The following is a 23,837-nucleotide window of genomic DNA, read 5'->3' as shown; positions in this document are numbered from 1 at the left end:
CAGTGTCTTGGTCTCGGTGTATTTGCTTCAGTCGCGGGGTCTCTGTCTCGATGTATCGTTCTCGGTGTCTCAATCGCAGTAAATCAGTCTCGTATCTTTTAATGTCTTGATGTCTCTGACTCGGTGTCTCTCTCTGTCTCAATGGTGTCTAGTATCGTTGTCTTTGTCTTAGTGTCTCTGTCTCGGTGCCTCAGTCTCGGTTTCTTGTCTCGGTTTCTCTGACTTGGTGACTTCGTGTCTCAGTCTCAGTGTCTCTGAGACTTCGTGTCTCAGTGTTTCGGTTTTAGTGTCCCTGTCTCGTTGTCTTGTAATCGTTGTCTCTGTCTCACTATCTCTGTCACAGTGTCTCTGTCACAGTGTCTCTATTTTAGTGTCTTTATATCTGTATCTTTATCTCAGTGTCTCTGTTTCGGTGCCTTTTTTTCGGACTCTATCTCGGTATCTCGATCTCGCTCTCGGTCTCGATCTAGTCGAATTTGAGACTATGAAACACTCTCCCAACTCCTTTTATTCTCTGCAAACCCCTAATGTGTTAAATATTTCAAATAAATTAAATCATTCATTCACAGCTCTGTCAATTAATCTCTTTTAAACTTCAAAATCCATTAATATTTAAATATACAAATGAAAATTCATCTATGATTGACATTTATTTCCATAATCAAACAGAACTAAATCAATTTTTTATTCCATCCCTTTTGGCAACATTTTATATTCCACGCTAAAAAACTCGGTTCAATTAATCCTTGAAAATTCAATTAAAATAGAATTGAATATTTTGAGGCAAATTAATTAATTGAGTGATTTTTCTTCGAAATTTGGTTATTTTTTAGCTTGAATTAATTAAGGAATTACTTCGATGTGATTTCTCTGTAGAATTCGAAGAATGTATTAGTTTGATTGATTTTTCATAGAAGCGTAACTATTTTGGTATGGAAAATATTTGAAATTCTCAACTCAAGTGACATTGAGTTGTTGAACTTTGCTAATATTTTTGGGGTTTATTCATGTATGATGGGTTATAGTTAGGAGGGTTATGTGTCAGATGAGTTCTATCTATGATTGAGGGAAAATTCAGAAATTAATCAATGCGTTGAGTCTGTTCACTAGTTACGTAACGCGAAAACTTGACTTTTTGACCCACATCTCAGGGTGAGGGAGTCATATGGAGTTAGAGACTCCCTCTTAGAGCATCAGAGATAGTCAGAGGGAGTCAGAGATAGTCAGAGGGAGTCAGAGAACATCAGAGCGAGGCAGAGAGAGTCAGAGGCAGTTAGAGGCAGTCAAAGGCAGTCAGAGGGATTCAGGAGAAGTCAGAGGGATTCAGATAGAGTCAAACGGAGTCAGAGGGAGTCAGAGAGAGTCATAGGGAGTCAGAGAGAGTCAGAGGAAGTCAGAGAGAGTCAGAGGGAGTCCAAAGGGAGTTAGAGGGAGTCAGAAGGAGTCAGAGGGAGTCAGAGGAAGCCAGAGAGAGTCAGAGAGAGTCAGAGGGAGTCAGAGAATGTCAGAAGGAGTCAGAGGGAGCCAGAGAGAGTCAGAGGGAGTCAGAGAGAGTCAGAGGAAGTCAGAGAGAGGTAGAGAGAGTCAGAGAGAGTCAGAAGAAGTCTGAGTGAGTCGGAGTGAGTCGGAGATTCAAGGATTGAAGAAGTGACGGTGTTTAGCGTTACGTAATTTCCTCACATTCCCTTATTATAAATATATAGCAAATTATTCAATTCATTCAACGACAATGTCCATTGACCTAAAGAGTCAAAAGACTCAAATTATCCACAACAAGCAGTATTACATCAAAAGAAAATTGGATAAAGGAAAAGCCCACTTCTGCAATTTTCCACCAAATTAATCCTAAGTACTCTTAGCCCCTCAATAATTTTATCATTGCTTGCCTTAAAAATTTCTTTCGACATTTTTCTCATAATAATGCTTATACTTTTCAGTGACTGAATGAGGTGGTGAGTGAGAAGGAAAGATAAGAAAGGAACGTAAAAAAGAATTTTCTTCAATATTTATTTAGCTAAAGAAGGAAGAGGTTTCGCTGTTTAAATCATCGTAAAAAAAAAAAAAAAATATTTTACTGTCGCCGTGAAGCCTCCTTGAAGGAATTTTGATTCTCATGAATGTAAAAGACACTTTTTGTGCTGTATTTTTATAATTCAAAATATGTGAGGCCATAAAAAACTAAAATAAAGCTTATGTGGGAGAGGGGACTTGAGATTCAATAAAGTGGTCGTTATTAAAATGACGTCAAAGGTTTGAGGACGATATGGTGATTTATGTTGGTCGAATCAATGACCCTTTTGAAGTCAGTTGATATTTTGATGCTGACAAATGCCCTTAGGCACCTCAAGCTACTCTTAGATGTATATTTACCAGAGATCGAAGTCACTTAGGTCGGCGGCTAAAAATCGGCTTAACTAAGCCGATAACCTAAGCCTAACTTTTTCGCTTAGCTAAGCCGATTATTAGCCGCCGCCGACTAAAAAGTCAGCGGCTTCGATCTCTGATATTTACTAACTGTACCCATGTTTCTATGAATGAGAAGCTCAGGCTGCAATAAAGCAATTTTAGTCTGACTTTGTTGCTGGCTCAGTAACCTGGTTGGTACAAATTGTCTATCCACATATTGAGCTGACAGTCATTCATGACTATTCTACACCAAGAAGCTTTTGGACCCCTATGAGGCCGTTATATTTGATTATTTTGCGGTTTTATCTACCATTTGGCGTCAAATGAATACCAAATGACTACCTACTGGAAGACAAATAACAAAGGAAGGTCCAAAAATGTGATTCTGAATTCTGAACCAGCGTGACACTAGCAATAGCCATGATATCACCGAATCCATTTATTAGAGTCACCCTCAGCTTTAAGTCACATTAATTGCTATAAATTGACCTAAAATCCAATGAAAAGATCATTAATAATTCTGTATGCTACCAACACACAGAAGGTACAAAAATTCGACTGCGGTACCTAAAATCGGTCTCTTTGTCTATTAGGGATGTACACGTTTTCCACGAAAGGGTACGATTCTCAATATTTCAATGTTAACCCATACTATTCAACTATCTTCTCTATAATCACATCACTTATGAACAACCCCTCATTTTACATCCCATTCGGGATTGGATCATGACAAACATGCCATTCTTGGAATCTATAAAATAATAATAAAGAATATTTTGTCTTAAATTCCTTTCCATCAAATTGATTTACTTTTTCTTCTTTACTGTCCTAAATACACAAAATTTTGAATTTTTATTCGTGCTTTTTTTGTCGATTCCCTTTAACTCCTTTCCTTCTTACTGCGGGGCTGTTGTGATACACAAAAAATCAATTCAACATGTTTATTTTGTTGCTTGTTTTTTTATGTCCAATTTTTTTGAAATGATTTCATTTAAAATTCCTGGACGGGACATGTTTTATGCATCTGATGGGATATATATTGAATTTATTACAAAATACAATAGTATTGGACTTTATGTGATTTAATCAACAGCTTTTGTGAATTATTGATTTTGGTGGATCAATTGAGAGTTGAAATTGGAATGAAGGTTGTATGATTAGTTATGTGGAAGTGACGGAATTGAATTATAGGTTGCAATATAGTAGAATAACTGTCGATGGGTCAATGGAGTGCTCAGTGCTGTCACAGGAGTGTGAGACTGGAAATCGTAGGATTTGGGGTTCGAATCTCTTGAATCTGGTCAGTGATTCCGCAGGAGCATGTGATCTAAAATCATAGGACGTTGGTTCGAATCCCACGAATCTCACACTTTTCTACCAGATCAACAGGGACCGGCTGAGGGTTCTGATACCCTAAAGTCTAAAACTGGCCATTGCTGAGGTTAAAGACCATTCAGTCATCACCTCAGTCACAAGACTTCCTCTAATTATACAATCAATACCTCCAAGCATTCCATTCAAATCTCTACAAATCAAAATCATGTAAGCACACCAACTTCCACGAACAATTGTTGACCAAATCAAATAATACATCACTTCCACAGCTCTTAACAAAAATTCTAAAAATATTAATGATTTGCTGATTGTAATTTCCATTTCATGAACGCCCTGCCAGTCATTCCATCAATTCGTAGACTGAAACTTCATCTTCATAATTCCAATCAAAAATTCTGAAAATAGAAATAGAATCAACATTCATGAGATGACTGGCTCACAGGCCAAAAAGAAACGAGCCTTAATAAAATTGTCAAACGTGATGATGCTCAAGACGAGTTTTGTCAACAGCGAATAATATTAGAGCTTCATCTTATTAGTTCATAAAAATTTACATTTGAGTTAAATAAGAATGAGAATGTGATGAGTACGCTGATGGGGGGATGTGAATGAATGATGTTGAGGATGACATGCAGTTAGGCTGGATTAGTTGTATGTAACTGGAAGGCACATAAAGTATAATTGGTTGAAAATTCAGCCTCAAGCCAATGTGACTTCGGTTTCAGGCCTTCTTGCACTGTGGGTAACCTGGGGTTGACCTGCGGTAAAATTAATCCGGAATAATTGTCCGGAAATCAGGCTTTAAGTCGAATTGTCTCTGCCTGAGGTTGAATTACAGCGAACTTTGTTTGGGGTCAGAGTAACGCTAGGCTGTGGTTGGAGTAACACTGGTCTAAGGTCAGAGTTACTCTGGTCTGGGGTCAGAGTTACTCTGGTCTTGGGTCAGAGTTACTCTGGTCTTGGGTCAGAGTTACTCTGGTCTGGGGTCAGAGTTACTCAGGTCTGGGGTCAGAGTAACACTGGTCTGGATTTTAGGACATTTCTATGCCATGTGCTTTCCGGATTTGCTTTTCTTGTACAAAATGATTAAGGTAATGGCCGATTGTAATCCTTACCATCTCTAGCCTGACTATGGGACTGCTATCCTTTAGGCTAGATCCTTTAAATTGGCATTTAATCTAGTCTTTGATTTTCTTATCTCTGTACATAGTTTGAACTACATCGGCGTATTAAGAGGATATCACGAAAAGGCAGGCATCTGTGATTTGGTCAGTCATCAACTTTCCCAATTCCCAGAATCAGAATACTTTACTGTACATCTCAAAACTCCCCCTGCAGCAACTCACCCGTAAATCCCAAACATCCCCCTCACCATGCTCTGTTAAAGATATCAAGTTAACAGACAGCAAAAGCTTTGTGAAGCATGTAAAAGGTCAAAAAATATGGTACAAAGTTATTCACAGAATGTTCATCGTAGCACTTTGATGTTTCATATTCCTTACAGCTCAACTTTATCTTCCTCTTTCGTCCTTTTTTTGCTTAATATTTTGTTCATTCTTTCTCATCTAGCATGCCAATCCCTCACAGTTTTCATACGACTTCTTCCTTTATATTCTCGGAATAAATGAAATAATAATAATAACAATAATAGAAGTAGTAATAATATCATCACAAGATGATGATGAAGATGATATGCTGTAAGCTAGAAATTATTATTGTTGCTGCTTCTTACTTTTTTGATAATTTTTTGTGTTCTTTGGCGTTATTACAAGGACTATGCATTCAGCAGGGGTTTTGGAATAGAAATGAACTCATTAATGTAGATGAATTTTGTCTGAATTTGTCTTTATCTTATTTCTTAGGAAATTTAGAAGTAGATGCATATTGCTGTGGGAAGGTTGAATGACTTTGTTAAAGAAATTATTATGAAAGGTCGGCTTACAAATTGAGCAGCTGTCATTAGGTGGAGATGAATAAGCTTTTAGTATTTGAGGTTAAAGTTCAAGATTGTGAAGTTGTAAAGGCAGAAGTTTTCAAAGTCAAAGGCTTTCATAAAGGAATTTCAGAGTCAAAAGAAGCTTAAATAAGAATGGTTATTCCTGCTCTACGGCAATTACTTTAAAAGCTCCTCGACGGAGACGTCTTGATTTGAGTAGCTCAGGATATAATCTTTGTAGAGCCCAGTTTCATGAACTAGAGGCACTTCGGTTAATAATCTATTGTACTACATCTTTTAAATCTACATTTTATATTGGGATCCGAGCCACTTGAAAGCTCTGCATATTGCGAGGACACGATTACGTTATAATACCTGATGTACCCTGCAATGTACCCAATTACAATTCGTGTGCTCAAGACTTTGCAAAGAAAATCATCAACATACTTTTATATTCTTATATGCCTAGCAAAAGGGGCGCATTAAATGACAAAGACTTGAAACTGGATCTAACACATGAAACGAGCAGATCTTGATGTCGGCCCGAATTTTATATGAAATCGAGTCGACTTTTCCACACAAAATCTGAGTTGACTCGGAAGTCTGGAATCGAACTTCGTAATTAGAATAATGAAATGGAGAAAAAGCTTTGAAAATTAGGCATGAGCTGGGATTGAACCCAGGACCTTTGACACGTAAGGACAACGCTCTACCATTTATGCCTTATTCTTTCTTATTCTGAAATTCTTCAGGCCTGTTAATTTTAAAAATCCTGTCATTTTTCCTACAATTAAGCGTGGGTTCGGTCTGTTGTCTGCTTAAATTCCAGAAAAATGTATTCCCAATAACTGCGTGGGTAGTGTCTGACTGTATGAACTTTTAATACCTCAATATAAATACCCATCCTGACACCCACTGACGAATTAACATTTAAATCAAACACTATCGCTGCATTAAAAATATTTATATCCAGGATTGACATTCAAATCGATACTTTATATATGTGAAAATAATTAATGCACAATCACACCGTCATCAATATTATTATGCTACTCACATTTATTAAATTTATGAAAGAACTTCTCTTTTTTTCGGGTACTAATTAATGAATGATTAAGCATAAATTTTATTGCAAACTCATTTAATGAATTATTATAAAAAAAGGCGAAAAAGTTGCGGTCAAAAAGCTACTAAGCAACTGATGTGCTGTAGTCATTCTCATCAGCGCATAACCACAATATTGTTTTTATATTCAGACTTCATTAAAGTTTATAATTTAATTGTGGAATTTCATGATCTGCGGCACTCAATTTTCTATCATAAAAATAATAATCCAAATGAAGATGAGGAGGAACTTTGGAATTAAAAGAAATAATTAAGCAAGAAAATGAAGACACACAAAAAAAAATCTTGAATTATGACAGGCAAAAACGGCTGCAAGAGAAATCTCTGTGGAAGTAAAGTTTTTTTTGTCTTCCTCTGCTTCTGCTCTGACCTTTTGTGTTGTGATGAGAAATTCAGCTCATCTCTCACGATACTTATTATGGATGTCATACAACTCGTTGTAACTTGCTCGTGATTCTCGACAAGGTTTTGCTTTCTTCTACTTTTACTTTTTATGGATTAGATGCAGTGTTGGTGATTTGATGTAAAATATGTATAACAAGATGTAGTAATGTCTAAGATACTTTGTATACAGTAGAAGAAGATCCAGTAAAATCTAGGATACTTTGATACAGTATACAACATGATCCAATATCATTTAAGACCTTTTATTCATAATATAACAAGACCTAATAACATCTAGGACACTCTGTACACAGTATAACAAGATTCAGTAGCATCCAGAACCTTCACACTCTAACATACAAAGAATATGCTCTTGATAGCCTGTTCACCTTAAATATACTAAATTCGAATGCTCGTTAGCGTGACTTACCTCAATATTAAGTTAGCATCCATAACCTCAATATGCAATATAATAAAATCAAGTAAGAACGTCAGTTGTGAATCGAGGTGACTCAGCGACGAAATGGTTTGGTTCATCGGGACTTAATAATTGCACACCGACTCGGCGATCATGATTTGAGACTAGCCATAAGTAATCATACAATTGTCCTTTTTCGGATCTTAAGTACTGGTAACTTAGGAATCATGGTTTATAGGACCGTCTGAAAAATTCCTTCCTTTGAAGACAACAGACAGTAATGTCGTCAAAGGAGTGGTTCTAGATTACACTATAAACTGTAGTCTACTGAATACACAGTTCAGACAAACCCTTTTCCTTAAGTTGTCATTAACCCTAATACGCACATAACGCGAAGCTCTGGATCTTTCAAATCTGAGTATCTAAAATTAATTTTTTCTTAGAATAAAGGTCGTAAATTTTTGAAAAGTTTTCCAACATCGGCAATAAGCCTCAAAGGGGACATCTTCTGCAGGATCTCTAAATTTCTGTAGGAGGCGTCTTATGACAGGTGACAACTTGTAGAACGAGCTAGAGGCAGAAGAGAGAAAGGGTCAATCTGTGGAACGGGTTACAGGTAAAAAGGAAAAGAAGTCATCCGCGGAAGATGGCAACCTAAGGCGAAAAGCCATCGGCGGATGGCGGCAGCTTTCAGAAGGGGTAACCTTCGGAAGGTGAACTAATGAGCATCAAAACCCGGTTATAATAGGAACTCAATATTCAAATAATACAGACAGCAATGAAGGAACTCACTTCTTAAATGTAGAAGACAGCTATGTAGGAATTTACTGTTCAAATGCAGCTAAATTAACAACACTGCTTTCTCACTCACATTCAATGATTATTTTTTAAAAGGAATGCTTCATTCGAGCTCTTTTCTTTTCATAGATGTAATTTATTTGTACACCTTTAGTATCTGTACATAACTTAATACTATACTAAACTTTCATCCTCAAACAAGCAAACATGGGCTAGAATAGACAGTAAAGAGATGAATAATGTGATGAAAATATACAAAAAAAATGATGATAAAGTAAGGTGATATATGTATGTCATCCGCATAAATACACACACAGTCACGCGCTCATTGTGTACACAATAATTTAACAGGAAATGTACAGGCTGAGTAAATTTATTCATACAATTCATTCAATTATTTTTTGCATAATTTTCTGTTCCTCATCTTTCCCTTATTTTTTGTGTGAGAAAAAGAAGTGGGAATTGAAGGAGGAAAAAGGCACGAAAATTTTTTGCTATCACTGAGGTGTTCCTGTTTTGGAAGGATTATGAGATTTATGGGAGGTTTTAAAGCATTATTGAAATTAATGAGGAAAAGCTTTTAAATTTTTTTTTAGGGTCCTTTTGGGATTTCCTTTGCTTTTTGTAGAAATGAATTTTGAAGGTTTAATAAATGGATAGGTGAGAATGTAAAGTTGGTGGAATTACTAGAATAATAATTGCTAGCAGAATAGTTGGCTGTAACGTTAAGCATGCAAGTAATTGTCGATTGACAGCTTTAAAACATCGTTAGATTATTCTCATTTCATTTTGAGCTTTGACATGACAGTAACTAAATGAGCTCAATTTTGTTAGCATGCTCTTGAACATGTCTGTTTGGATTTTGACCATCTCCTGCCACCATTTACGCTTTGTAACAGTACAACCCCTCCTAAACGTTTCTTAATTTCCGAAAGGCCCTCTATTTTGAATCGAGTATTGGTTTAGTCATGATTTTGTCAAGATAAATGGCTCAGATACAGAGACAATAGGATAGGAGGTAGAGGGTGAGAGTTAGACCACCAAATTATCTACCTATACCCCTATCCCAGAACGCCCCTGCTTGCTCAGCTCTGCATTTGTGCTGAGTTTTACAATAGTAGAAGACAGACTAAGATATTTATTTTGGAATAAAAAGCTAGTTAATTTGGCATCATGGGAGTTAATGGATCACAACTGATCTGGACGGCCAGCGAAGTAAGGAAGTAAGTAACCTGACATCTGATCATAATTTGAGAATCACTGGCTTAGAGCAGAGTTGCCAAGACTCCATAATTGAGGCGCTATTTTGGGACTATTAGAATGCGAACTCGAAAAATCCTTACAAATATGGCTTAGAGCATGTAATCCAATGCAATTTAATTCAAAGTCAACAGCTTATCAACTTTTAACAAAAATAAATTCTATTTTAAGAATTTAGATGACATTCCACAGACCATATGCTGCCTAACATTATCCGCATTACACAGTTGCCCAATTCACAGTTTTTCAAAATATTTTGATTAAATCCTCAATAATTCAACAAGTACAACAAGTCCTATTTGTCTAAGAAAAAATAACGTCACTAAATTATTCAAAATAATCGAATTTTAATACAGTAAAGATTCACATCAATGCATGAAGTACGTAAAGCGAATACAAAAAGATTCTTAACTTTATTTTTTAAGTGAGGTATAAAAGATTCACTCTCGAGAACGATGAAATTTAATTCGTTTTGGGTATACGATGAACGCATGCATGGAAGCAATAAAAGGAAAAAACATATACGATGAGCAAATAAAAATGTTATGTATCGTGGTATGCTGCTTACCTCTCCAAATAATAAGAGAGAGAAATGTTTATATACTTTACATCATTTTATTTTCCACAAATTGAATGAAATTGATTGAATAGTGATGCGGAAAACAAGAAAGGAATTGAGATTTGATTTCAATACCAAAAAGGAAAAGGTTAAAAATTTTAAAATTTCAGTTGAGTGAATTTGGTGTCAATAGATGCTGTAAGTCAAATGTATTATGTTACTTCTGTGTTTTTACTCTTAGCTGCATTGGCTGAACATAACAAAAATGATTGGGGTTCATCAAAAAATTGAAGACTAAGGGCGGAACCGGCAAGTTATTTAAATTTTTTTTTCACGAAAAACTCTTGAAAATTGTAGATTTTTACCGAAAAGAGAGATCTACAACCCCTCCCTCAGAATGCGCTCTTGTTGAAGACCTGTGAATATAAAATGTAGGAAATAAATTCCTGAATCCTATCAGACAATGCGCATATTTTCATGTGATAATAACATTACGGCAAGCGAATGCCAGTGATAGCGCTATTTTCAGACGACATCTGATGGAGGTTCTCGATAGCAATTGATCTATACGTCCAGCGAAGTAAGAAAGTATTTAATACCATTACGGTATTTAAGGCATAATTCAGGAACGTTGTCATTTAACCTTTAATCCCTCCCTCCTCCTTTCCCTCGGCCTCCATTCCTAAATACGCTCCTGATCATGCTCGCGTCTTGATCTTTGTCTGTTAAGGTCAATTTTTGTCAATTTTTGAGCGAAATCTCAATATTCTTACTTAGATGACGCTTGAAGTTGTTTTAATAGCTGAATAATATACTTTTTTGCTTCAATGACCGTACAGATCAACTGTGATCCTTGGTCTCCTGTTATATTTGACTACAGGTTGTCAAATTCAATACTGTCCCCATCAACAGCATCCTTTTAAAAAGCTCAAAGTCAACTCGAGTTGAATCAACTCCATATAAAACCATAATAATTGAATATGTAGAGTTCCAGTTACACAGTACACTGCAAATCAAAGTGATAAGCCGGAGGTATTGTGTTCTGATTGTCGTTAGTCTCTATTATAAAAATCATACGAATGTCCGATAGTATAATCCTTAGATTTACTAGAGCTAATTGAGAAGCTTAGTTTTAGGGAGCGTTCACTTATTACGTAATAAATGAATGAATGAATTTATTAGCCCTCACGGGTAGTAAGACTCAAAGTGTACACAAAATTATTAAAAAAACATTAAGACGTAATGTTAAGGACCGATTTTTGGAACCTCCCTCTTCCTATTTATTACTTACTCGAGGGTAATCCCAATCCTTAGGGAAGTTAATCTCCTCTGTATGTAAAAATTGAATGACACCTGAGCCTTCCCATGAGACTGTATAGTTCGATGTACTCATGTCAATGTCTGTCGGCTTACTTACTTCTTTACTTCCTTGGCGGGGGCGCACGAGGGCCCATTGCCGCGCGTAGGGAATGTCTGAAGACAGCTTTAATGTCCGTCGGCTTACTTGCTTTCATCCTAATTGTACAATTATGAACTTACAACATGATTCCAAATTCCATAAAATAAAACAACAAAAAAAAAACTGAATTTTCTCTTCTTCCGTTAATCTTCATCATATTGAAATATCCGCATCAATCAATCAAATATCCATAGTAGCATATAATGGAATCATTCATACGAGCAATAACATTTAATAGATGTAATAAACTTTATTTTTATACCGCAATCCATGTGCTATTTATACAACATGAGGCAAAATTTATTGCAAGCTTATTATCGGATAACGATTTAATGTAACATTGAAATTATTTTTATCAGATTTCCTCATTTTTTTTGGATGTACATTTTGCTGTCTTCATGTGCATGAATCAGGATAGAAATAATGTCATGATCAAAGGATTTGAAATTCTTGTTACTTTGATAATGTTAGCTCTTTTTTATGTTCAAATCCTAAAGGAATGATTATATATGAATTCATAGAAAATTGCTGAATATTCAGCATGTGTAAGAGTCAAAAGAGGGATTTATGTTGTTCTGAATATTTATGAATCAACGTTACGAGAATATTGAGAATTATTTGCTGTACCTTTGATATTATTTTTGGGTTGTTTTTAGATCCAGTGGTGGGCAACCGTCTAGTTTTTGCGGCACACTTTAGTAGTAAGCTTCAACTGAAACCGTGCACGGCATACGGTTCACGCAATTTCTAGAATTTTTTGCGGCATACTATTGTGCCGCGGAACGCATATAAATGCGCAGCTTTCGACCTTAAGGTCTGAAAAGGTAATTTTTATTATTTTCATTGTGCCGCGACACATAGGTTGCCCATCACTGTCTTAAAGGTTGATATTTCCTATGTACTCCTATGTATTCCTTCTCTTCATTCTTACTCTATTAAGGAGAATTTCTTCGATATTAATAGACATGTATGTATGCCATATAAGAATGTTAATAAATGAACAGAACGAATAAATTACTGTTGCTAATCAGGATTTCCAGATTATTGCTGATTAAAGAAGTGCATGCGAGAAAATCAAATCGAAATCATGTATAGTTGACATTCGATGCAAGCTGAGTAGTCGAGGGGTTGAGCATGCTCAAATTAGAAAGCGTACTCATGAGCATGTTTCTTGTCTGTTCAGGTCCAGAGTAAACGAAGAGAAAAACTGACAGTTAATTTTGTACGGTTTTGTAAGAATTTGTACGGTTTTCAGCACCGGAAATATATGTTCTAAACTGAAGAACAAATCAAATTTTTATGATAACTTCTAACAGTTCTTCAAAATTCAAACATAAGCGCTAAATACGTAATAAGTTAACGGTCCCTAAGTATGACAAGAAAATGGTATTTAAGTCCAGATTACCAAATTCCACATGAATTTGCTAATATACATAAAATAAAATAAAATAACATATGCAGACACCAATCGAATAGGTTTCCTAGAATTTCCATTCGCATCAGATGTTGAAAATCGAGAACGGAACGGAAGTTCTCGGAAACTGGGTTATTAAAATATATATTCTATTTTGCAGAATGTATACTCATTTTCAAAATATTTTTCATGTGCACAGGAGAATCCAGACATTTTCCACACATATCGACCCATTTTCAAAACACATCCGATTCTGTGAATTCCCTTTTTTAGAAACTCTACACCCGAATAGCACAAGTTGCTTTAATGATCCAAAATGTGCCGACATGACGCTGACATTGGTTTCTAAAATTCAAACCAAATTCGACACCAAGTCAGAGTCACGCCGGTCTATGAGAGTTGAATTTTTGATCGATTAATCTAGTGGTGGGCAACCTGTGAATCGAGGCACATTAGTACGCCGTAAAAATTTTGAGAAAATGTCATGATGCACTTTATGTTTCAGAAAATTTCACGAATGCTGTGTGCAATTTCGATCAAGACTTTATATCAAGTCTGCCGCAAAAAATAAAGGATTGCGTACCACTGGATTACTTACTTTCTTCTTACTTCCTTGGCTGGGGCGCAAGAGGGTCCATTGCCGCACGTAGGGAATGTCTGAAGAGAACTCTATCCTTCGAAGCTACTGGATTAACCATTTAACTATTGAAAATTATAGAAAATTCAATAAATTAAGATTTATTTGCTGCTTTTAAACTTCAAAAATCACTTTAATATTACCATAGGCAACCAACATCTGGGTCGCTAGACAACAACACCAAATGAAACCTTAGAATACACATCAAAAATGTTTTTCCTTTAAAGTTTCATTAAATTTCCTTTCAAAAAATTTTCCTTTCAAAGAGAATTTTTTTTCTCATCACAAAATTTTCTCCATTGGCCGAAAAAAATGAAAAACTTTTACCATAAAGATACTTTTGGTCTTTCTACAAAAAAAAGCCATCATCATCAACATCATCGTCGTGTTATTACGCATTGACTTTCAATAAGGCAGAAATAAGAATGTCTCCTTAAAAATTCATTCATGCATAAAATATTAATTTTTTTTTTCTGTTCCTTTACATTCTATTCAATTTTATCCACAGAACATCACGAACGTTACTATTTGTATCTCATCATCTCAGTGACGGTCGGTGTGCTGTTATGTCTGATAATAATCACCGGTCGAATTATAATACAGAAGCAACGTGATGAGGTTGAAGATCGTGGCAAAGATGAGCCAAAATTTCATAAATCAAGTACAGGTGAGACGACAATAACCAAGGGCTTTTCCGGCGATAATATATCAGAGGTTGAGGGTGGTGATATTGATCTAACAACACCAATTGCCATCTCTAATTTGCCAATGAAAAATGAGGTGAGTAACTTCCTTTTTTTTCGTACATAACTGTCATCTGATACTTTTTATTCCACATCCTCCACCTAGAAATCATCATTCAACACGTACACACCACCACTAGCGCCGTATGTCAGTATCGTACCGACAAGCTCATCATCGAGTGGATTATTAATAAGACCGCCACATCAGCAAGTTGCTATGGGTGTTGTGCCACCACCATCATCAATTTTAATAGGCTCTGGTGGATTAAATAGCAACAATCCATCAATATTAGCTCAATCACCATCCAATTTAGGTAAGAGACTCTCATACTACACTTTTAAGTTATTGGGTGACGGGCTAAATTCAAGAAGTGGAAAATAAATGAGAAACGGAAGTTTTAAAGATCGAAGAATCTACTCATTATTAATAATAATCGAATTAATATTCATTAAGCCCTCTGGCATGTCGTTTCATCTATCCATTCTTCCATGTTGCCTTTTTTTTTCTTCCTCATCATTTTAACGGAAAACTTTGCCATCGTCCTCGTCATCATGATTGTTACCCGCAACCCTTGAAAAAAGTGAAAATTGTGAAATGAAGAAGAAGGGAGCTGGAAAAAAAGGCACGGAAGTGAATTTTAAATGAATGGAAAATTTTTAATTAAAGTTTTTTTTTTGGCTTTTTTTAATTGCAACATTTTTTGTTGTTTTTTTATTTTTTTATTTTTGGAAGTCATTTGAGAAATTAAATGGAAATTGAGAATGCAAACTTATTTTTGGAAGTGAAACTTGTGGGGAAGTTTTGTCTCAAATTAATTTTTATTTTTGGTGTAAAAATTGGAAAAGTTTTTTGTGACTTTTTTTTTATGTAAGTTTGGAATAGTTTTGATGATTAAGAGTTGGAGTTGATTTTGTAGAGCAGTTGTGGGCAACCTTTTATTTTTTGGCACACCAGTGAGCTGTCGTACACTGGCTGCTCATCACTGTTCTAAAGAGAGATTCTTTTTTAGTAGGGGACCAGCCTGAGGGACTTCTGAGATATGACTATGAACAGAACAAAATGCAAGATTTCAAAACATACTCGGTCAGTCCCCCATCCCTTCTCCGTAACAAAATTGTCTTGCCAAGTCCATGTATCCAGGGTTAGTTGAGATCTGAATTCAGGCAAAAATAAGGCTGACTTTTCTCTTCGATAAGGTCGATTCCTTTTTTTAAACAAAACTCGAAGTCTACACACTTGAAGTCGACTTGAGTAGACTCAAATCAACTTCGACCTCTGTTCATGAATACTGTGTGACTCTAGTGAGAAGAAATGTAATCGGTTTCAGCGAATTTTCGAGACCGAAACTGAGACCAGATATATTGACCTAATCTGAAATCAGAATTGTCAGATAGATGTCTTTAAGAAGGCGCATATCTATATTATAGTAGAATTTATCATTGACTTGAGTACACTTACAACAAGGAAATGAGCAGAAATGTTTGGGGAGAGGTTTAGATATTTTTTATGAATCACCGGAATTTTAGGGAATTTTTGGATTTTTTTTTTTTCAGAAAACCAATAGAAATTCGAAGAAGTTCCCCAAAATTTGATGGCTTTGACCCCCTATACTCCTCCCTGAATATGCCCTTGTTTAACACCTTGTTATGATTAGTCATTCTCTAAGAGTCAAAGGTCATGTTCTCGAGAGTTTATTCTACTCAAATATACTGGTTGAGTATGGTTGAGAGCAGAGTTGCTTTCAGCTTACTCTCCTCTTGGAAGCACGCTCTTTGCTAAAGATTGATAAAAATGTCTGCTTATAACCACTACCCATGTCTAGGACATTGACCTTTGATATTTTGATCAAATACCTGATGATATTCCTTATCTTCTCTAATATTCCCATAACATCCCCCAAGCTTTCCACAAAAAATTCTTTAACTTCCAACAATCATCTACAGGACAAATTTAAACTTTATTAAAAATAAAATATTACATTTTTCAGCATATGCTTCATAAAAAATCACAGTCAATTTTGTATTTCACAAGAAAAAAAAAGAGAAAAAATCAAATCAAAATGAAAGTAAATTCTTTTTTTTATTTCGCGGATATACGACCTTTCTTTGTCAGCGATTATGGGGTGACTCGTAAAGTTATGCTGAATATTTTTTAATCTTAAAAAATTATGTTTCTTTTGTGGGTGAAAAATTCATTTTTTATATTTTTCATTTTATGATTTATTGAAGGTAATATTTAAAGAATAAATTTTTGGAATGAACATGAACGAGCGGAATTCTTTGAAAAAAAAAGGAATTTTAATCAGCCTAATGATTCCACACATTTTTGAATTTTTCATGTCGCTTCAGTATCAGGCACAGTCCTGGGGGGTGGACAGAATTTTTGTAAGAAAATTTGGAAAATTTTAGGGAATTTTTTTGGATTTTTTTTTTTATTTTTTGAGCAAATTTGAGGATTTTTTCAAAATGGGGGAGGGTGATCGACCCCCAATACCCCCATAAACCCCCTAAATACACCCCACCCATCAACCATCAAGAACTCATTTCTGATATATTTTTAGAATTATTTCAAGGCTGATTTTTTCCACATATTTGCCATTTTTTTAAGCCAAAGCTTTTCTTCCTACCTCAATTTTTCTTTTTTAACATGTAAAATTTTTTGACTTTTCTTTTCCACGGGAATTCTCTTTTTTTCTTGTAATTCATGTAATTTTTCATCTTTTTCCTCCATTTCTTCTTTATTATGCTACACGAATTCCATATCCATTCTTCATATTTCCACCATCATATTTATGAAAATTCTATTTTATTCTTACTCTAAGCTGTTGTGCTTACAGCAACAGAGAAATTCTCACCATTTACCACAAGTGTACTTAGTAGAAGTAAAAAGAAGAAGGTTGAGATGTTATGAAGGTAGCATAAGTAGGATGATGTTTTGGAATGAAGCTAGTTAGGAGATATTCATAATTAGATGAGATTGTATTTCCTTCCTTTACTGGCCGTATAGCTCAATTTCGATCCATGGCCTCCATGAGAGGTCGCTTGAAACTGGTCTAAGGCTTCCTCCTATTAATTCTATTGATGGGTGTGATCTTTTGAAATCTACAAAATTTCATTTGAAGACCTTATTTAGATGAGCTTCTACAGGCCTTCTTACAACCTATTCAATCCATCGTACTCTTACTTACTTACTTACTTCTTTGGCGAAGACGCATGAGGGCCCATTGCCGCATAAAGAATCCGTCAAAAACTGGATCTGTCATTAGATAACTTCTGCCAGTTTCTAATGTCCAGCACTTTTGCATCGTTGCTCACACCAGAGTTGCAAAACAGATGCCTTTTTCTTTCAGAGATGTTTCGCAACTCTGGCTCACACAGCAATCGTACTCTGTTCATTTTAATTCGTCTTCTGATGTCATCCTTTATGTATAGCTGATAAATTTCTGGATTGCTCCTAGATTTGCAAAAAGTCCCCTTTTCTTCTTTGACACAAAGATAATTATCGGGGGTAAATGGTAGGCACAAAAAGAATGGAATGTTTTAGTTAAGAACGAAATTTTGAATTTTTAGCTCGAACATCATAACATGTTGGCTATGGTACCGCTACGTCAGCGTATTAACGAAACGATATTAAGTTGCCCTGACGGAGCAGTCACATTGAGTGTTTTCCTAATCATGGGTAACATCTGTTGAACCTGCCAAGATTTGAAAATTCTTCTAAATACATAAAGAACGTAGATGAAAAATTCTTAAATAGACATCCACATAGCATTCCAAAATCGACATTAAAAAATGTCAAGCATTCTTAAGCAATCCCCAAAGAAAATCCTCCTCCTTCCCCTCAAATCCCTCCCGATTCCCAATAAAACACGCTAAAAAAAGTATTAAAGAAGAAAAAAGTTCTTTTTTTTTTATTTGTATGTTGAGATTTTCCAGGCATTAAAAAGAAGACATAGAAAAAAAAGCACAAACAAGCCAATAAATATGAAAATTAATGATTGGAGATGATTTGCGGTTTTTTTATGTTTTTGCCAAAAGCACTTTTCTTCTTTACATCCTGTATCATTCAATGATGAATCTGCTGAATTTTCCACTTCTTTTTTTCTATCGAATTGTTTTTGGCATTGAACAATGGATTATCAATTAAGCATTTATGGATGATTAAATAACCTAAAAAAAATAATTTTTTTTTTCTTTTAATTTCCATAGCAAATTTACAATTTCGTACATTGCCACGTCAGCCACCGACACAACATATAAATGTAAATAGAAATGACAGTAGTGCCCTAGTTAGTGTTATCCCATCACCATCAACATTCATGAGTGGCTCCATAATGGGTCATCATACAATACGCCGTTCAACACAATCTGGTCTAGTTGAGGCAATTCCAACAAGCATGGCTGGTAGCTTTTATCCATCATTACGTCAAACACAACAACAACAACAACAACAATCGCCAGCATTGTCAATCAATACATCACAGCATCAACAATATTTTTACGGATGACAAACAATGAGTCCAATGTCGTCCGCCTTGCCGTCACCCGTTGTGCCACCATCAATCTTAAAACAATCAATAAATTATCAAAAGCCACCGACGGTGCAAGAACAATGTGACGAGAATGGATGCAAAGAGAGACGTGACGTGACAACATGAGTGTCATTTGATCTTGATGATGTTTGTCTATAAATACTTTCGAGTATAAGTGATTATTATAGAATATTAAATGGAATGAAGACATGAAGTTTGTTTATAGTTTACGAAAAAAATATAAAGACACACACATTGAGGATTGAAAGTGAAACTGTAATTGTAACGCCTTAAAAATAGTAAAAATATGAAGTATAGAATTTATAAAATTTTAAGTGTAAGGTTTTAGGACATAAAAGTTTAAATTTAGAATAATTTTGTATAGAATTAAGAAACAACCAATATGTCATAAGAATGTTAAAAAAAACTATAAAATTTAAGGAATCGGAAATGGAAAAAAGTTATTTTTCCCATAAAAAAATAGTCAGCATGAACAAAAGTCATGTGCTGTGTAAAAAAAATATTAATTGAAAATTATGACAAATGCTGGCAGCTATTGCCAATTTCAAACAATTTGTCATTTTCAATTTAAACAATGACAAACTTTTACGAGTATTTCTGCAAATTCAAATAATGTCTGATGATGGAAATGAAAAAATCATTCATTTTATGAAATCAGGGGTGTAACTAGAGAGAGTGGGTTTGGGATTGTAAAACCTCAATAGACTCGAGTGGACAAGAATACGTTATAACTAGTTGATGGCAAATTAATGTCCAGTTGATGACTAGTGCTAACATATTTTTGTTAACTGGGGAGATTGAAGAGTTTTGCCCAAAAATGAAAGGATGGGTTAACACTCGGCACCCTACCCTCTAACCCTTCCTGAATATGCCGCTGTCAGAAACACTTTGAGAATCTATATGATTAAATTGACTTCTGGAAATTAAAAAAATCTGAATGGATTGCAAATGAAAAAGGTTCGTTCAAGAGTTGCAGGACTGTATATCCTACATTTTACCCTAACAGGTAAAAAGAACGCATTTAGATTCCGTAAAATATGTAAGCAAGCTCTTTGTCTATTACGGTGAGATGCACAGATCTTCAATTTTTGGCTGTACTCTGCAATTCGTTCAAAGTTGAAAGCCTGCGTCATTTGTCTGCAGACCTGCAATTTTGAACAGACCCTTAAAAAAATCCTAAAAAACTTTGAAAATCAAGCCAAAAGACACCACTACGTAGCTACGTGTAGCACCGTTAATGGTAATCCCGAATGGCACATCTTGACGATGATCTTATAAAAGCATCCGACTAAATGTCGTATTGATGGTCAATGCCAAAAAATTGATTTTTGAACATCATCGGCAGAAGTTGATAAACTAACCGGTTAACTAGCCGGTTATCTATCCTAGCCTAGAAGAACTAGCCGGTTACCGCTATGGAGTTGCTATTTCAAATCAATTAAATTTGCAAATTTATACTGGACCAGTCTGCATTGAATCATTCTACACTGGCACATCCATGCGAATATATGCAAAATCTCCTGCATCCATAAACATGTCACATGATGTTACAAAAGTCAATAATCAAATATATTCACCCGAATTGAAAATTTGGTGTGAATATGATATTTAGCAAATAATATCAAGTTTTGTCGCCTATTCAGCATAAAACTAAATAAAAATTGTCTCAAAAGTTACCCAACACTCCCCATGTGCTTATGAAAAGCTTTAAAATTGAATTACAAAACTCAAAATTTGTACTAAAACTTTACTGTCTTCATGAGATGTCGAATATGGATAATCAGATTTATTTGAGGTTCACACATGATATCCTCTTCTGAATACATTGACTTAACCTATAAATAACATTTGGAATTGGATATATTCAGCATCTAAGTTAATTATAGTTGAGGTTATAGTACAATAGACTTGATTTAAAGTCAATTTGAAGCATCATATTTGGTCATGTTCAATTTTGTGGATGCAAAATTCAATTTCCATCCTTAACATCCCTTTTGTGTACATCGACATCAAGTCAAGACGACGATAAATTTCCGTCTTTAAATAAAATTTCCTTCATGCCATTATCACAGCCATTGTCTATTTTTACTCAAAGCACTCGACCTTGTTCTCGTTACATGATTAAGACTTGCACTCGACAATGTCATTGGATATGAACAGAAAATTATAAATTCAAATGATATTGATGCTCAAGATTGCTGAAGTAATTGAGGAAAAAAATATCAAAAGGATTCTGAAATGTAAATTTTATCTCGCCTCGAGCGGAATCCAAGCAGCATAGAAAATTGAAAGGACAAATTTGACAAAGACAAATTGAAAGGGCAATTTTGGAAATGACATTTTATGGCTTACGAGAACAATGCAATATGATAAAAACTTTTGCAAATGTTAACCCTAACATAAAGCTTTATTTTAGTTGTTCATTACCTTATCTTTATCATAAAGATACAATCATATTTTTGGATAGATTCAGATTCATTGCTAGCGGGGCTTTATCTTTGCTTTTTGGTTACTGCAAAATGACTTTTAATGCTTTTGTTGTTATTTTTAATATCATTAACATTAAAAGTTGTAATGAAGTAATAAGATCGGTGAAGATGGTGTAATTAGGCGCATATTGCTGTCAAGATAATGTGTCTGACTTACGATCAGTTAAGGGGTATATTTGTGATTTTTGTGTCAAAAAGCACTTGAAAATGGAAGAATTTAGACAGGGACTAGATAAGGATCTTGAAATTTCTATAATCCCTCCAAAGCATCTGTCACGAACACAAATTTTTAATCGAATTTTTGTTGATTTAGATGAATTTGAGAATATTTTTTCGAAAAACCCCTACAAATTGCAAAATGCTTTATTTAATAATTGCACCTCGGACCTGTTCGGAAATGGATCCAGCACTTATGTTGCTTTCTTTGAACAACATGATTTCGAAGATGATTATTCTAAATCTTACCACTCCTTGTCTGCTTGTGCGACTGACAACCTACAGACGACATGTTTTGAATAGGCTTTTACTATCCTATCCTCTAACGTACTTATCCTGAAACATTGCTCGGTCGTCATTGATGTCATTTGCAGTATCAACAAACATTATGAGAAAGTATACACTTGACAGCTTGTGTGCTTCAGAGTAAGACCTTAGTTTCAATTCTTCAACATCGGACACTTATGCTACTTCATACGAACCCCAAAAGTACCAAACTTAGAAATGTCCCGATTTTTTCCAAAAGTGTCCCAATTAGGGTTCGACAATTGCATGAAAGCATGCGCATACAGATACAAGTCTTGCACACAAGTGCAACAATCTCATGCAAATTCTAGCACTTGTATGCAAGACTTGCAAACTGTATGCGCTTACTTGTATGAGATTGTGGAACCTTAGTCCCGATATTTTGCGAAAATCTTATGGTCATCCTAAGCTTAGGAGACTAGAGTAGCGTAAATTCGAACAATTGAATTGAAAACTCTAGTCTAATTGAAAAGAGGTAGAATAAGCTGTGTTTATAAGAAGTTACTAGAGTTGCCACCTAGTTTCCCAGAATAGAAGGAGATTAATATCAATAAAAGTGGTAGAGTTTTGGTATTTTTAGTCCATTCTTCGATTTTATTATCAGTTAGGCTAATGAATCAGTCATAAAATTTAAATCTTGTGGGTCTATAATCAAGTCTTTTGAACATAATGTCCATAATTCTTAAGAATCAACAGAATTAAAACGCAATAAATACACAAACATTCAGATACTCCTAACTTAGTTCATATCTTTGCCAAATATTCTCCAAACAATGACTAGTTCTTTTTCTGACTTATACACAGACTATGTGAAGCAAACTTCCACCCACTGTACTCAAATACGGCAACAATTGAAAAAAAAGAAAATAACGATTTGATTATAAAGAACAAGTAAATAAAAATAACCTCAGGTTGTTTGGGATTATTTTCGGAATAATCAATGCGATTGCTTCCATTTTTTGTTTTGTTTATCCCTAAAGCTCTTTCCACATTTTTTTTTTTTTGTGTATTAAAAGTTTTGCTTTTGAATTTATGAGGAAAAAATTTTAATCTTAGATTTTTCAATAAGTTATGATTTCGAGATCATGACTAACTTCCAGCACTATGGAGTCTCTGTGACATTAAAAGCTTTTGATCATCTAATGAATAGAAAAGCCAGACAATAACCTAAATCTGGTCTATTCCTGGAAATAATCTACAATTCACAAAAGTTTCATTCATCTGATTTCATTTCTGGGTCAGTGCTGACTCTAAATTCTATCCAAACAAAATGTGTTTTACAAAATCGAAAAAGGAAAATAAATCTATTGAAAATTTACTTAATGTTTAGTTATCAATCAGGATGGATGCAGAGAGTTAGAGCTATGAAAGGAGAGATGAATAGATGTTGGTTTATGGGATGGTTTGTGGATGATGTTTAGGAATAGGCTGAATTGGCCGAGATGAGTCGACTTTTTGTTGAATTTCGTGATTTGGCTAAATAAGAGCTGTACAATGAGCAAGGCATAGAAAAAACCCTTTAAGTGAAGATTGTGCCATACTCTACAGGTTCGAGTCCCACTCGGGTTATGTTATGGAGATTTGCACTTTCTTCTTTAGTATCTTAGCTTTAACAAGGGTCTGAACCTTCTTCATACGAAATCTGAATTGATTTTGGAACTTTAATACATATTAGAAGATTTTGGAAATGGTCGAAAACATGTCCAATTTGGCATTTTTCCAATTGACATCATTGCCAAATGACACCCAATAGACTAAAAAACTATAATAAAACAACAAGTGAATGAATGAAAAATGGA

General features: G+C 34.9%; 1 protein-coding gene across 1 annotated transcript in view; it reads left to right on the top strand.

The window, feature by feature from the left end:
* LOC139087693 (protein eva-1 homolog C-like) overlaps positions 1 to 22,867 on the top strand; it is a 109,030-nt gene extending 86,163 nt beyond the window's left edge. Inside the window, exons 7-9 of the mRNA XM_070636583.1 lie at positions 14,240 to 14,511; positions 14,581 to 14,788; positions 18,684 to 22,867. Of these exons, the coding sequence (XP_070492684.1) occupies positions 14,240 to 14,511; positions 14,581 to 14,788; positions 18,684 to 18,982 (779 nt within the window). The 3' untranslated portion in view covers positions 18,983 to 22,867. The remainder of the gene's footprint in view (positions 1 to 14,239; positions 14,512 to 14,580; positions 14,789 to 18,683) is intronic.
* Positions 22,868 to 23,837: the final 970 nt, after the last annotated feature.

This window comes from Chironomus tepperi, unplaced genomic scaffold, assembly GCF_022539635.2.
Source record: "Chironomus tepperi strain 1889 unplaced genomic scaffold, CSIRO-AGI_Ctep_v1 contig_129, whole genome shotgun sequence".
NCBI lineage: Eukaryota > Metazoa > Arthropoda > Insecta > Diptera > Chironomidae > Chironomus > Chironomus tepperi.
This window is presented reverse-complemented; position numbering and strand designations above follow the sequence as displayed.